The sequence below is a fragment of the Lathamus discolor genome, chromosome 6 (genome assembly GCF_037157495.1).
Source record: "Lathamus discolor isolate bLatDis1 chromosome 6, bLatDis1.hap1, whole genome shotgun sequence".
NCBI classification, from domain to species: domain Eukaryota; kingdom Metazoa; phylum Chordata; class Aves; order Psittaciformes; family Psittacidae; genus Lathamus; species Lathamus discolor.
Window position 1 is genome coordinate 68,256,575 of NC_088889.1, and position 16,524 is coordinate 68,273,098.

Consider the following 16,524-nt stretch of genomic DNA (forward strand, 5'->3'; position numbering starts at 1 on the left):
TCTCCCACAAATACACCTCTTGTACAGTCTGTGACCCGCATTGATGTACAAACTGGTAGGTTCGATACCTTTATTATGCAATTTGATTTGCTCTCATTCCAAAAGCCCACTACAGCCTTGCTAGTTTTTAAACTATGAGAGATTACATTGACAAAAATGTTAGGAGCCTCACCATAAGTTATGGAAGAGGTAATACAGTCTGACAGGTACTGGCTTGACTAATTACCCATCTTCCACAAAGTCTGGTATAGAAGCAGGAAGAAATTCTACAAGGATGGTCCACAAGTTCAGAGTCTTCAGCATACATAATATACAGTACAATAAGTGTGGCAACTTTATGCCTTGCATACAATTTGAGGCAGCTAAACAAACCTCCTTACAGTTGAAAAGTGAGCATTAGTGCCAGAAACCTAGCAGATGATCAAACGTATCTCTCAAAGTATTCATTTTTGTAATTTGAAATAACACCTCCTACCTAAGAAAACACAATTCTGGAGTTTTGTAATACTACATACTGAGTAAACAACATCCTAAATGTCTGTTAAGGCAAAATAGTACAACCATGTTACAGCCAATACAGCTTCTGAGAGGAAGGAAAATACAATGGAATCCAGACTTCTGGCTACTTTGAACAGTTTTGCTTCAGAACTTATATTCCCTGCCAGGGTGAATTTTACTGGCTCCATAACTAGAGTGAAGAAACTCACTAGGTTCCATAAAACTTCATATGAATCTTTTACTTGACTTCTCAGCTTAGATAAAACAGTGCAGTAATTCATACTAAATGCATACATACTAAATTGCGAAACCGCTCTGCGGTGCTTCACTGAAAAGTAAGTTTGTTTTCAGGGAGCTGCAGAAATGACTTCCCAGATACCGTGTCTAACAGACACTTTCCATACTTGCTCAACAACTTTCTTTGCCATGTATCTTATCAATCAAAAGCTCAAATGAAGAAACATTTACTACAGCTTAACACAATGACAGATCAATACTCTCACATTCTCTTTTCTTATTTTAATGCTTATTTTAGAGATTGAAATAAAAATCAGACTTCATTGGGAATAAATAAACACCCTCTGCAACAAAGCAAATAGAACCAAAACCCACAACACAAAAAACACTGTACTCCCATTCACACTCTCAGAGCTACTTACAAGAAGCACATAGAACAGAGCTTAAACAATACAGTTGCAATTATAAATCTCTGCTCCAGCCTATCATACAAAATATGCCATTTTCTCTTCTGTTTTCTTCTTTGCTTTTAATTGAGACAAAACAAAGACATGACTCTTCAGACTGTATAATCAAGTAATCAGTCTTCAAAATACCCCAAAAATGCTACTTTAAAATATTTCCCCATTCTCCATAGCATAAAGTCTCACACACTCATACATACAGTCTATATAACTTTCTTTTATGATACCTTCATAAGTTCCACTTCTTGTTATGAAAAAAAAATAAAGAAACTACATAGTTTACATGGAATGCCAGGAATGCCACATCCAAACACCTAGAACAGCAGGGAAATAGTAAAAGACTCACTAATAAGGGAAACAAACTCGTATACCTCATATACCCCTAGCAAAAGCTAGAAATGGACTTTTAAGGTTTTTCTTATAAAGCAGTCAATTTAAGTAGAAAACACAAAGCTACCTGAAAATCCACTCACCATTCTATCCCCACCATCTCTGTGCTCTTACTGTGTCTCCCTGGAGCCTGACCCAACCTTTCCCATCCCTTTCCCCAACATTAACTCTCTACCTCACCTCCTCAATCTTGCTCAGTATTTACCTCCTAAATATCTCCCCACTATCCTATAGATGTTCCTCAGATACAAAACCAACTCTGTGCAAACAATTTTAAACAATGCCTAGACAACTCAGCATAACTATTGGGTACCAAGAGACTTAACATAAGTAGATAGTAACTACAAAATACAAATTCTGATACTTAGCAGTCTTGCTGTTCATAAGAGGAAACATACGGCTACACAAGCTACTGCTTAACTGAAACTAAGACTGCTCACACAAAAAAAGAGTACTAGTATCTAAAGGCTCCATGAAAATAAGTCACCTGTGAGGGAAAAAAAAAACAAAACCAAACCAAACCAAACAAACAAAAAAACCCCCAAAATCCCACAAAACCAAAACAAACCAACCAACCAACCAACAAACAAACAAAACCACCACCAAACCACATTTCTTCAATTTAATTTATTGCATGGCACCACTCTCAGCAGATCAGTCAACAGATAAATAGATCTCAGTCTCGCAGCAGAAGGTTCTGAAATGCCTTTTGAGAGTGGCTAGGCTCCCAATAACAATACAAAACTCAGTGTGGAAAAGAAATTTCCTCAATGCTGAGCATGAAAAAAAATTACTGTTTTTAAGTGTTACTGTTTGTAAAAATTCATTACATGAAACAGAATTGTCGCAGTATTATCCTTATTACTTTAGTTTCTTGAATTTGTCTTCTAAAGCAAATTTGTCTTCAAGTGCAGAGCTCTGCTGATTCTCCAGGTTAGGCTCTATTTTCATTTTATGTCTCTCCATTGTGACTGGAGACTCCAAATGCAACTTCAATATTTAGAAATACATAAGTCTTTTTGCATGAACCATTTTATTACAGAGATATCAAACTCTACCTCTGTGAGAAAAAGTGTTGATATTTAGACTTTTCATCCTAATTTGAGAAAAACACGAATGCTGAAATATTCAGAGTTTTTCACAGAACAGAAATTCAGTTTTTCAGGCAAGTCTGCAGAGATCCATTAGAACACACAAGCCATCTCCCTTCACATGCAAGAATGTTCCATATACCATGTTACCCAGTATTTCTTCTAGTCTAGTTAGATTTCTGCAACTTGGTTTTGTGAGTTTCCTGGTGCTGTAAATGAGGTTATTTCATTTATTTCAAGTGGAACATACAGAAACATTCACAGGATATAAGCCCATATACTTTATCCAATAAAGAAAAGAACACTAATGTGGAAGACTTCTTGTGAAAAGTTTTCTGGTGTACAGGGAAATTTCTCCTCTTTATGACATGAAGCATATACTCCAGAAATACTCCTCGCTAAAGTAGAACTGAACTGTTTTTTTCCTTTGTGTCACTGAACTCAAAAGATCATAGAATCATAGAATCACAGAATAGTTAGGGTTGGAAAGGACCTCAAGATCATCTAGTTCCAACCCCCCCGCCATGGGCAGGGACACCTCACACTAAACCATCCCACACAAGGCTTCATCCAACCTGGCCTTGAACACCGCCAGGGATGGAGCACTCACAACCTCCATGGGCAACCCATTCCAGTGTCTCAACACCCTAACAGGAAAGAATTTCCTCCTTATATCCAATTTAAACCTCCCCTGTTGAAGTTTTAACCCATTACCCCTTGTCCTGTCACTACAGTCCCTGACGAAGAGTCCCTCCCCAGCATCCCTATAGCCGCCCTTCAGATACTGGAAGGCTGCTATTAGGTCCCCACGCAGCCTTCTCTTCTCCAGGCTGAACAACCCCAACTTCCTCAGCCTATCTTCATACAGGAGGTGCTCCAGTCCCCTGATCATCCTCGTGGCCCTCCTCTGGACTTGTTCCAGCAGTTCCATGTCCTTTTTATGTTGAGGACACCAGAACTGCACACAATACTCCAGGTGAGGTCTCACAAGAGCAGAGTAGAGGGGCAGGATCACCTCTTTCGACCTGCTGGTCACACTCCTTTTGATGCAGCCCAGGATACGGTTGGCTTTCTGGGCTGAAAGGCCACACTGAAGCCGGCTCATGTTCATTTACTCATTGACCAGCACCCTTGGATTAAACATAACTGAGAGGCCAAAGTACGTAATACGTAATCACACTTTGAGCAACCTGTTCTAGTGGAAGGTGTACCTGCCCGTGGCAGGGGGTTGGAACTGGATGAGCTTTAAAGTCCTTTCCAACATCTATGTTCCAGCCACCTCAGGTTTCTGTCACTTACCTGTGTAAGTATCATGTCCCAAAGTGTTGCATGCAAGTGCATGTAACTGAAAAGTTTGCATGTTCTATTTTCTCTTCGATATGTATTAGTTTATAATATGCTTTAGAGTATATGGAGACAAGGCAGGTAATAGGTAATTTGTTAACAATGCAATAAATTTCTAGCCACTTGTAGCTAATTTCATGTTTATCACTCCAGAAATATTTAACAGAAATCTTGAAAGATTTTTTCAAAAGGAACACAATCATTGTTTGAATGATACCTGGAAATACAAATTTGCAGTCATGGAGAGGTTATTACAAGCTCCATAGACCAGAAGGGCACAGAACACTACTGTGATAGGGTGATGTTGGCACACCTAGCCCAGTGCAGGCCAGTTCAGGTGACTGCCTCCTCCCTTGGGCACTGCTGCAGCCCAGCTCCAGGCCCAGCAATACTCCAGGGGCTCACTGGGTCTCCCTGCTCCCTCTGTAACTGTGGAGTGTCCAAGTTTATACCCCGGGAGCTTGTGGAGTCCCAGAGGGACAGGCAGCATCTCCCAGAGGCCCTGCTGCCCCCTTATCCCCTCAGGAGCACAGAGGGCACCTGTGTAAGGTTCTAGAAGCCCCGCTGCCTATTGTCTACTGTGAGGGAGTGCTGTGCATAGCAGGGTTGTCATGGGGATGAGGAAGGACACAAAGGACCGGTCTCCCAGCCGAGCAGAAGCCCTGGACTTAATGGACATGAGAGAAGCAGCTGGGAAGTCACTCCAACAGGTAGGCCACCTCCTGTGAGCTATGCACCATACCGATAGCTCACAGTGTAAAACTGTTTTTCAGCTGGCAGAGGCAGGAAAGGGAGAAGGGGTGACCTTTCCTGGCTGTAGAGAGGAGCAGTTACGGTGCATGTCTGCCATAATGTCTGCGTGGTAAACTCTGTATGTGTTAGCTCCCAGAAGGCCCTGGTGGGTGTTAGCCATTATATCTGCATCAACCAGAGGACTTGAACAGGTCAGGTACCCTGAGGAACTGTTAATGAACCACAAAGCCATTCGTTGGTACGTCAGGAGGGTGAGCCCAGCTGTGTGGGCATAGTGGGATTGTGCCATGGCAGGGTGCTGAGCTGGGGGCAGTAGCGGGGGGCAACCCAGTGCCACAAGATGCTCTGTCACAGCTGCCTTCCAGTGACAAGACATACCACAGAAATCAGGAAATGTCCCCAAAATGTAGGGCAGGGGATATTTGCTCCTGAAGAGTTGTGGGCTTTTTAAAGGGCATTTACAGATATTATTCTAAAGTTTATTCTAAGGCTCTTAGCGGTTTCGTTTGACTTTTTTAACTTAGTCCTACCTCGGTTTTAACGCTTTAATTCGGTTCAGCTTCCGAACTTCAATTCGCTTCAATTAACAGAGACTCAAACCGCATCAGATTGACATCTGACTGAGCCAATAGAGTTACAAATCTCCTCCCTCCCCGGCTCGGATTGGCCCCAGTTCCGGGGGGAGGCAGGACCTCTGCTCAAACGGTTGGCGCGAGGGCTGTTCGGCTTGCCCGCCATGGAGGCTGTATTGGAGCAGGTGGAGCAGCTGCCCGCACTCCTGGCTGGCGCCCGCTCCGCGCTGGTGCGGGACTGGGACTCCCTGACCCTGGACCGAGCTCTAGAGTGGGCTCGGTACTTCCAGCATGTCCACGATCTCTTCCGCACCCGGCCTCGGCAACGGGAGGTCCTCGGGCGGCGGCTGCGGCGGGCTCAGCCTGGCCCTCCGCTCGGCTTCCCGCACCTGGGCCGCTGCCCACAGCTGCTGGGCCTGGCGCTGCTGGAGAACCGCGCTCTGCCGCCCACCGCCTGCCGCTGCCTGCTCCGTAGCTTGCTGCAGCTTCCCGGGGGGCAGGCCGCCCCCGACCCCCACAGCCTGGCCCTCCTCGCCCGCCGAAAAGCCGCCTCCCGGTTGCTGGCGCTGCTCAGCAGCCCGCCGCGGCCTCCGGCGGATATGGAGCCGCAGCTGCAAGCGGAGGCGCAGCTGCTGCTAGGCCGGCTGCGGGAGGAGAGGCAGGAGGCCGAGCCTGCCAGGGAGTCCCCGACGCCGCCGCGTTGGCTTTCCGCTGTGCTGGAGCAGCTCCCCACGCTACGGGCCTTCGGGGTGGTGGCGGCGGCGCTGCTGGGGCAGGGGAACGGCGCTGACCGGGCTGGAGACGGGGATCTGGCTGGGAACAGCCTAGAAGGAAACTGGGCGAGTGCGATAGGAGACAAGTGCGTTGCCGGACCCCTGCTTTCCTGGCTGCTGGGGAACCAGGAGAGGTTCTCTGCCTTCTGCCTTTTCCTCCCAGGATCCCTTCTTGCTTCCCTAGCTGGTCACTATTCCCAGTTAAGCAGACCTTATTTGGACCTTTTAGCCGGCTGCGGAAGCCATTTGCTCTATGACCCCTTGCAGGGACGGTGGGTTATAAATTGTCATAACAAAGCTGTCTTGTCCTGGGAACAGCTGAGGGAGCGCTTCACGTGCCTTTGTCAGGGATCTGCAGTACTCAAGGAACAGACACAGGCTGCTCTGAAACTCCTGAAAGCACAAGATGGGGACTTTCAAGTCCGTGGCCTAAGTGTGTGGACTGACTTACTGATGGAAGTAGAGGAATGTCTGAGGAAAGATGCAGAATGCTAATGCCTGAATGCAAAAGCAACATGAACACTTCTAAGATTCAGGAAGTCTGCTTAACTCTTTAATATGAAACACGAGAAAACTGTACCTGTCTATGGGTTGAAAGCCAAGCATTGTTGTGACTGCTGATCTCACGGTCCTGACTGCATGTGAACTCTCTCAGGGAAGCTTGGTACTTGTAATTCTGCTGTTAATTCTGGTCACCACAGGAAGTGTCTTCCTTTTCAGTACTTGCTGCTCACCTAATAAAATGCTTTCCTTTTCATATATTGAAGAGTTTTCTGTTTAGAAAATAGTTGAGATATGGTCATGGTAGTTGTCTCTAGCTGATGGAGGCTGACCAAAATCTCAAAGGGAAGGTGGAGTTTGAAATGTGAAAACCCCGTAATTAAGGGTTAATTTAGTTGTGGTTGTCTTCATTGGGCTGTCTGCTGTGGTGGCCACTTTCATGCTTTTATAGCTCCTGCATTTGACTTAGCCCCTTGGTTTAAGTGCAGGTGAGAAGGAGTCAACTGGAAAGCTTATTGAAAAGTTATAAAGTTAGAAGGCTTTAGTCGTTGCTATATTATATGATAATATGCAAGTATTTCCTAAGAAAGCTGCTGTAAAATGTAGAGTGTTCTGTGTGGTTTTCTTCCCTTTTCCATCTCCTGTTTCAGTGCTATTGTTTGGGGGTTTTTTGTGTTACAGAAAAGTGAGTGGACAGCAAACTTTATTAGATTATTTTCTTAATTATTTTATGTTTAATCAGTTTCTGTGAACAGAACTTGATCAGGGTAGTTTCTATGTTATCATCTTTATTTAAAAGGAGTATTGTAATGCAGAGATAACGTGTCCATATATCTTTAGCTCTGTATGAACAAAATTGAACAGTGTGATAAAAGAATAGTTGAGGAAGATGGGGGAAATGTATGTAAATATTGCAAAACGAGGTCTTAATAAATCTTTTGTGTGGAGTACCTGTCAGATTTCCTGTGGCCCATATTTAGTTTCAAGATCAGTTGAGACATCTTCTGTTTCTGAAGTTCCTTTAAGAGGGGTTAAAAGGTGCTTTGCTTCTGCTTGGAAACTTAAAAGAGCAAATGACGTTGAAAAGTATAAACTGGATTGAAGCTCATTAGAATAGTCTGTATTGCAACATAAAATAGTATATACAGCTATGGCAGGTATTTCTGCAAAACTAGAGTGGGAAGGATTTTGTGATTTTTCAAATGGAAACAATTAGTAATAAGGGGATGAACATTGTTTATCTGGGAGAAGAAAAGGCCAATTCTAACATGTATGGAAATAATTAAAGTCATAAATAAGTTCTTATTCTTTCACCTCTTCTAAAACAAACGAGAAACAAAAGGCCAATTCTAACATGTATGGAAATAATTAAAGTCATAAATAAGTTCTTATTCTTTCACCTCTTCTAAAACAAAAGAGATACTCAAGGATAACACTTTAGATAGAAGAACATGCTGGTAATCTCCCATCAAAAATATGGCTGTTTGCTTTGGATTCCTTGCTACATCATGTCAGTGAGGTGATGAAGTTACAGAGCTCTGCAGATGAACTCATTCTAAAAGCTACAGCTGTGTCAGTTGTCTTGCTCTTCCTTAAACAGGGTTGTCTCCCCTTCTGCAGCTTGTGGTGGTCAGCCTTAAAAGACAGCACTGTGGCAGTAGACCTCAGGATTGAGTCAGTATTTTTGTGGTATCAAAAGAAATATGAATGCTGTCTATAGGTGTTGAAAACTGCCCAGAAGTATAAAGCATGAAGTTTGAATTTGGGTTGTCTAGCCACAGTTCCCTGCGTTATGTAGTTTTGGCATTTGGTATGGAAACTCTGCATTTGAGCTTGCTCTTAATGCTTTTAACAGGCATAAGATTTTCTGTCTCAGAGTACTTTTTGCTATCAGAGGTTCCTGGTGAATGATATACCCAAAGGCACTAGTCAAAATCATTCCCTTCTCCCTGGCTATGTGTTAAGATTGAATTTCAAATATTGCAGTAACATTACAAATGTTACAGTAACAGAACAAACCTTATTAGTGCTCCTTCTTCTTTGTGGGGATCTAATGGGGAAAACTGGGTAGAAGCTGCTGGCATTCATTCTCCTAGTAAGGGATAATTCATCACAACTTTGTAAAAACTTACTTCTCCCAGGTACTTGAGTGTCTGTGACAAATTACAATAAGAGTTAAGCCTTGGTTTTGCTTGTCAGGCTAGATAGGTTTCCTAAAGTACTCAGCATGTTGACTGTGATTTAAGTCTCTTAGCAGCTTGTAATTATTTCTGGGATAAATCTGATGCTTGCAGGGAGGTTGTACTGGCACTGTTTCACGTCTTGCTTTTAATAAACTTAAGCTTTCTTTTACAAAATTCAGTTCATGAACACATCTGTCTTCTTTCCAATATTATTAAACACCTTTTACTAGCTAATGTAACTACAGGATCTTCCACTGGAGTAGTTAGGAAGTAATAGGCTCTTCAATGTGACTTCATTAAGAAATTAAAGAAATAATGAGGGAGGGACAGGCAAGAGATGGGCCAGCGTAGACCAAACATGCTCGATTTCTAATTCCATCTTCCTTACAGGAAACTGAAGAGTAAAAGGTAGTTTAGCCTTAGTGAGCCAGAAGCACCTGCTTATAGGAATTTCATAAAAACATTTCGATCTATCCCAAATACATTATAAAAAAGGTGCCAGATCCATGATTACCAAATTCCAAAATCCATATGGCATTTATTGAAATAACTACAGCAGACCACATGCCTGTTATTTCAGCATGCTGGTTGAGTTTGCCAGGTAGCTGTGCAAATGACAATCAAAACTGTTTGGAACTCAGTTTTTAACAGAAGTGTTAACAGAAAAGGGAAAAGTGTGATGTCTGTAACTTCCTCCCTCTTCAGCTCATATTTGCATGCTGAGGTTTGCAGCCCAAATTTGAAAACTCTTGACCTATACCATCTCAACTGTCATTTGAAGGAATATGTTATCACCTTCTTCCCTTGGTACTAATAAAGAAAAGCAGGTCTCTATTTTCTCTATTAAAATAATGTTTAACTGTTTTAACCCTGTTTCAGAAGATTGGTCAGGATTATGAAGTGAATCAGGAGGATTTTACTTGCTAAGATGGATATATTTTGCCCTTTTTTTTTTCTTTTTTTTTTTTTTTAAGTAATAAAGGAAAAGATTTTACCTTTTTTTGCAAACAGTACCATAACTCTCTGCAAGTGATATGCTAGGAGATGTCAGGGTACTAAGTTACTGTTTTTCTTATTTCTTCTGTGAAGTTCTCTTACTTTGTAATAACCTTATCAAGCTAAATGTAGAAGAAAACTAATTGTGTGTTCTAATAGTAATATTCGGCATGTATCTAGATACTTGAATAAGGATAAATGGTGGAGAAGAAATTAATCATTTAGGAAAAATAAGAAGATTGGTACTGTTCAGATGAATATCTGATCCACACTGTTACTGAAAACACATGTGAAAATCATAATGTCCACTCAAAATGTTAAGTCCATTAAGGCATTAAAATGAGTTCTTGTTTTGCATGCCAGATTTCTTTCCCCTACCTGCTAGCTAAGTGAATAAGGATTTAATGTTCTTGGTTTTCAGTGACAACGAGTGATTTTTATTTATTTTATTTTTGAGTGACTCTTTTTAGATGGTAAAAACAGAGTAATATTTTGATCACATGGCAGTAGTATTTCCAGGTGCTGTTTAACTAGAAAGCTAATTGAAATTGTTAGGCCTATAAGGGTGCTGGAGAGGAACTTTTCATCATGGACTGTATCAATTTAAATTTTAAATTGGGTTTAAATTTAAATGGAGGAAGTTCAGATTAGATATAAGGAAGAAGGTCTTTACTTCTGGATGAGGCACTGGAACAGGTTGCCCGAAGAAGTGGTAAATGCTCTTTCTGTCAGTGTTCAAGAGCAGGGCGGACAGAGCCTTGGGTGACATGGTCTGGTGTGGGGTGTCCCTGCCTATGGCAGGGAGGTGGGAACTGGATGATCTTAAGGTCCTTTCCAACGCAAACTATTCTATGATTCTATGATTTTAGTTTATTTTCTGCTGTTTCTGAAAAATGGAAGATTTAAAGCTAAATTCTAATTCTTATGACCAGTCTGGATGAATGACCTGTTATAGAGTACTGGCGAAGGCCTCCACACCACTGCCATGCAGAATATAGCATAGAACATGGCATGAGAATCTTCTGCTTGAGAAGCTTATGTAGTTTGATTGGTAGACTTAGAGAAAAGTAAATCAAATGGAAGTGGAGATGATGAGGAGAAAAAGCAGAAAACTCCTGCCTTGTGGAGGCCCTGGAGAAAGGGTAGATTTCCCATTCACCAAAACTGAGCCTTTGCTGCAGCTGGGGACAGCACTTGGTCTGTGCATGTTGCGATTAAAAAAAAAAAAAAGTCCAAGGTACTTGATTAGATGTTGGCTCCACTGCTAAAGCACTCGGCCTCTGTGTTCCCTGATGACCACTGCGATCAATGGTTTAACAGGCAGGAATATTAGGGTTGTGAATGAGAAATGTAATTGTGTGTGCAGGGTAGGAAATGGTGCTTATTTAAATAGGGGCTGCTCTGACAGAGGTGAGAGCAAAAGAACAAATATTCTATCTTCCCTCAAATAGACTTGAATCACTAGTGTGGTCAGGAAAAGTAGCTTTTAATCAGTTAATAATTAATAGAAATCCCTTTCAGAAGATTTTTGCTCTCAGTATTTTATCTGTCTCATGAGGGATGAAACATAATTTTGACCAAATGCAGCTATTAGTCAGTTATGTGCCTGTACTGAATTTCAGATTAAGATGACAGCCTCACAACAAATACTTTTATTCTGCCTTACCTATTGTGGTTTAAACAAAGTCAGCCATAAATCGTGCAATTGGTCTCTCACTCCCCGCCCCCTTCTTGCCCTCCCACTGCTCCCGGAGGGACAGAGAGGAGAATCTAAAAGAATGCAATCCCCACGGGTTGAGTTACGAACAGTTTAGTAACTAAGGTATAACACAAATCACTACTGCTACCACCAATGATAATAATGATAAGGGAAATAACAAGAGGAAAGAATACAACACCTCAACACCAGCCGACTGATAACTCCCCCTGCCCCACCCAACCGAGCACCGACCAATACCTTATCCAACCCTGCAGTGCCCTAGCCCTTCCGAGTAACTCTCAGTTACATCCTGGGCATGACGTGCTGTGGTATGGAATACCTCTTTGGTCAGTTTGGGTCAGGTGTCCTGTCTTTGCTTCCTCCCTGGCAGAGCATGAGGCTCAGAAAGTCCTTGGTCAGACTAAAACATTTGTGTTACCAACTCTGTTCCCATGCCAAAAGTCAAAGCACAGAGCTGCACCAGTTACCGAGAAGGAGAAAAATGACTGCTACTGCTGAACCCAGGACACCTATATACTTTTTTAAACATTTCAAAAAAAAAAAAAAAAAAAAAGATATCTATGGTAATGAACTACATTCATTACCAGAGGTAAACACATAGTTAAGGTGTATTCCCTTCTACCACTTTTCAGACGTAGCCACAATAGGCTAGTTAACGTAGCTACTGCTTCAACATTCAAGTCGTTCATGTACCAACATCACTAATTCCTTGTGTGCCAATACCCAGAAATCACTGGTATTACTTTCCCTATTTAGTTATATCCTAGTAGTTTTTCATTGGGCAAGTTCTTTCACAACTAGAGATCTTTGTCCCTAGAACTTTAATTAGAGTGGTTGGCATTTTATTTAGTTAGTGTTTTGAATCATCTCTGCTACCACAGAGGGTGGCAGCAGAGTCTCTCTGCACAGATGGCCCTGGACTTCTGATCCAGGGGGGAAATCCAAGCTCATGGGCTCTTTCTTGAGGCAGAAGAGATGCAGGGAGTAAATACCCACTGTTGTGCTACCCACAGTTTTTTGAAAACTCTCGTTGAGAGCCTATTTTGTCCTTGCAATTCTGATTTTACCAGCTCTTTAATGTAGGATCAGGTAATAATATAAGCCGTATCCCCTAACTGTCTCTATCCACAGACCTGTTTTATTAACAATATTAGATATTCAGCTCTTAAATTCCTTTTCTATTACATGATAAATTCCTGTAGTATTATGTGATCAATTTACTGTAACCCCTAACTAGGACATTTTACCAGAAATGATAGTGGTGTGCACTGAGCAGAGAATATAGCAATCAAATTCTGATTTTCATCTTAAAATGCACCTTCCTATTATATTTCTCCCTCTGGGAAGAAAGTCCAGGATGAATGCTCAGGCATAGTCTATTCATAGTGTGTAGCTTACAGAGGCTAATCCCAGCATCTGATAAAGTGTTATTTAAGTTTTTGGCAGTCACCATGAGTTTTAAATCCCACCACAAAGATTCAGTTGGAATGTTTTCCTAGGGATCATTTCCAGAAATGAAATGATATGAACTGCTTTTACCTGCACATTTGTATCTGTGTTCCACTTGTGGCATGATAGGCTTTATGACTGAGCAGGAAATCATAGTTGTGGTCTTGAGTTTCTGTACATAGTCTTTCTCAGCATAAATGTAGCAATAGAAGAAAAAGATTATGTGCTGTCTATTGTGTATGATAAAAATTACATCCTCAATTACAACACAAGGCTTACTGTTATATGATCCAATTGTCAGCTAAATGTGTAGAGAAGTACTTGATTTTAATGCTGAATGATTGGGAAGAATTGTGTGGTTTTATTTGTTTTCCTCTCGTAGGAGGAGATAATGAATCCTCTTGAAATACCAGCAGACTAAAATGTAAATGCAGCCACTGTTTCCAATACTTACAGGCAGTGAAGTCATTAATATTTCCTTATTAATGTGAAGGAGCTAGGTAAGAACAATTGATTTCTTCTGGGAATTAATTGGACATGATCAATCCCTAAAACAAGCGTGACAACAAGGTCATTCATCAGCTGCTTAATGTTGCAATACCCAAAGCTTGCCCCTAAAGCCAGGGAAAGATGCCATGCCCTGGGGAAAAGGCTTTTAAATCATTATGCTATTGACAAGAAATTGTGTACCTTTGCTCTTGCAACCTCATCAATCTTAATGTTGAGGTGAAAGTTGCTGAGTTCAGGTATTTTGTAATTTGCCTTGTAAATGGTATCTCTTTTCAAGCTGAAGTTGATTTTATGTAGTAGAAATCTAATGTGTGAGGAAAGCTAAATTTAACAATCAAGTGTGACAGCTGCTTGGGCTGGCCCACATGTTTGAGAAACACTGCCAGGTTTTGTGTCCTGCCCAAGCAGTTGTGTTCATAACTTCACAGGGTTGGTGGTGCTCATGAAGATGTGTTTAGCATTCTGTTGAGTTTCCTGTTGGGGTGGAGGAAAGGTTTTTATCTGAAACTAAGGGTCTTGACAGCTACACAGGGATCTTTAGGCATTGGAAGTGGTAAGCAATAAAATACCATCTAATTAATGTCTAGATCTATTTTTTACTCATTCTTGAGTAAGATGATGTTTTATGCTGGTTTCTACCAATGAAATAATCTGATCCATCATTTGTTTATTTACTTCAAGTTAGTTTGAGCACTGAATTTACTTCCAGTTTGCATAAGTCTTTTTGTCTTTTTGCTTACAGGTTTGCTTTCCCCCAAATGCACAAGCACCTTTCCTTTTATTTCTTATAAACATTCACAACAATCTGTTTGGGTTGAAAGATAATATACCTTAGAGGAATGCCAGCGTGACTCTAGTGCAGAAAATAATTTCTATGTGAAACTAGAATTTCTGCTATTGCAGTAGTCAAATATTTTGCTTTAAACAGAATTTTATATCCAGTTATTACATGAGCCAAAATTCAACAAGGTGTCAAAAACCCCACAACTTCTACTCATCTTCCAAGCTATCATTTAACCTCACAAGCAGAGATGAGATCCAGCAGCAAGAAAAAAGCTTAAAGCAGTTAAAGATTCAGTTTTGTGTAATGTTAGGATTATCAACTTAATGGAATTATTTATGAACACTTTTTGTGATTTTTTTTTTTTTTCATTGCTTGCTTGCAGTCTTTTGCAGGGATTTGATGTGTTCCTTAAATGTCCAGGATGCTGCTTGAGGCGGTGATGCAGTGCAGTGCTGAGATGAGCAGGAATACAGTCCTCCTCTTAGTATCCTATAGTGTTTTGATGGGTTTTGTTTGGGGTTTTTAAGTGTAAGTTTTTGCTGTGAGAGACAGAGAGCCTGGCTCTGCTCCCAGCAGCAGGCGTGCAAACTCCAGAAGTGGCACAGAGGGCAGGTCTAAACTGGGCACATGTCATCATTCGTCTTGCAAATGGTATTTACCTTAAATGCCCAAGGAGATAGGTACAGCTAGAGAAATGGTTTATATTGCCAGAGGAGTTCTGTGGCTGTTCCTGGAGCCAATGTCCTGCTCTTTGTTTCAGAGTAAACAAACATTGAAGCATGTGGTAAGACAGTGTGTGATGTGTGTTTTTTGCTTTGAGTTCAGAGAGTTGTGGCAGTACTATTGAGTGCAAGCTGCTGTCATCTTGCCTTCACCCACTGTTGTTCCACAGTTGTCTTTCTGATTTGACAAAAAGCCTGGTTTATCTGCACAGCAGAACATCTCACCCAAATAAGTGATTCGATGCTGGGCTAGTGCATGCCCTGGAATTTTGCACATGCTGCTTGTTGCACCTCGTGGCCCTGATCTGCTCTAAGTCCTGAGTGTAGCATAGAGCACATGGCTCCTCAAGATGAAATTTGTTGTAACGTTTTGAAGCGATCATTTCTTTAGGACTATTGGTGTCCATCCAGTAAAAGTGAGAAAGTAAGTTTTATCTAGATCAGGTTTAATAGTGCTCCCTTTGGAATGTCATTGGATTTCTGTGTCTGACTGTGATTGAGCAAGATAAAGCATGAATTTTGATGTGAAATGTAACAGACATTGCCACCAAAGCAGAAGGGAATGCTGCATTTGTGTTTGAAAGACCATACAAACATGTAAGGCAGGGGTTCCAATGTAAGGAATTTCTACTGTGAACAAATAGTTGTTTCTTTTAAGTAACTGAGGAATGATTCCTAAGGTGTTAGCTCTGGTAACATAAAACTTACCTTCACAACTTCTATCTCAGTTGAGTTTTCTAAAACTTTCTCCCTGTCTTATAAGTTTCTACATATGACAGTTTTTATACCTCTTCATTTTGTTAAGGGGAAAAATGGCATAAATCATTCCTTGCATGTGTTCTCAGTAATGTCAAAACCATGTGTTGCTGACACTGCCAGTTCAAGACTGTTGTTGGAAACATGAAATAGATTGGAAAGGACTAACAGGACCAATTTACAGAAGGTGGATTATCCAACCGTAGACATGGGCACGCTCCACTCGTCAGTGGACATCTGGTTGAATCTGGAATTAGTGCAGTAACTTCAGGTAACCGTGAGAATGCACTAGCCACTAATTACAGCAGGAAAACCTGGACCCTGTGCACTGCACTGACAAATTGCTCCCAGTGGTATCTAAGCTATTTTGCTGCTGTCATTATAGCCTGTAGCAAAGTCAGGATATTTGAAAAGAGTATGGTGTCTGCAACCTATTAAATATATTATATCCCTATTTATAGTCCAGTTCCACAAATAGAAAATTCCAACAGAAGAGCATTTACTATAGAAATTTTGGAATACGGGGCTTTTAAAGGCAGTTGTGTTTAGTTTATAGGCCAGGTATTTAGAAAAAAAGGCAATTAAAACCACCTTGCTCATTAACCTTTCCTTTCGTCATAGAGCACTTTAAGCACAAGAAAGTGATTGCATTTTGATTTGTAATGCTTCAGTGAACTGGCCCTCTTTTCAGTGTATGTGTGCTTTGTATTAGAGCACAGCTTCTAAACTTGCATGTGGTTTTGTTCTACCACAATTTAACTGATATGATGATCTCTTAAAC

General features: G+C 41.2%; 1 protein-coding gene across 1 annotated transcript; it reads left to right on the forward strand.

Annotated features, from left to right (window-relative positions):
- The first annotated feature begins 5,464 nt into the window (after positions 1–5,464).
- On the forward strand, positions 5,465–6,879 carry FANCF (FA complementation group F). The gene has a single exon (XM_065686056.1). The coding sequence runs from the start codon at positions 5,514–5,516 to the stop codon at positions 6,615–6,617; it is 1,104 nt and encodes a 367-aa protein (XP_065542128.1). The 5' UTR covers positions 5,465–5,513; the 3' UTR covers positions 6,618–6,879.
- The last annotated feature ends 9,645 nt before the right edge of the window (positions 6,880–16,524 follow it).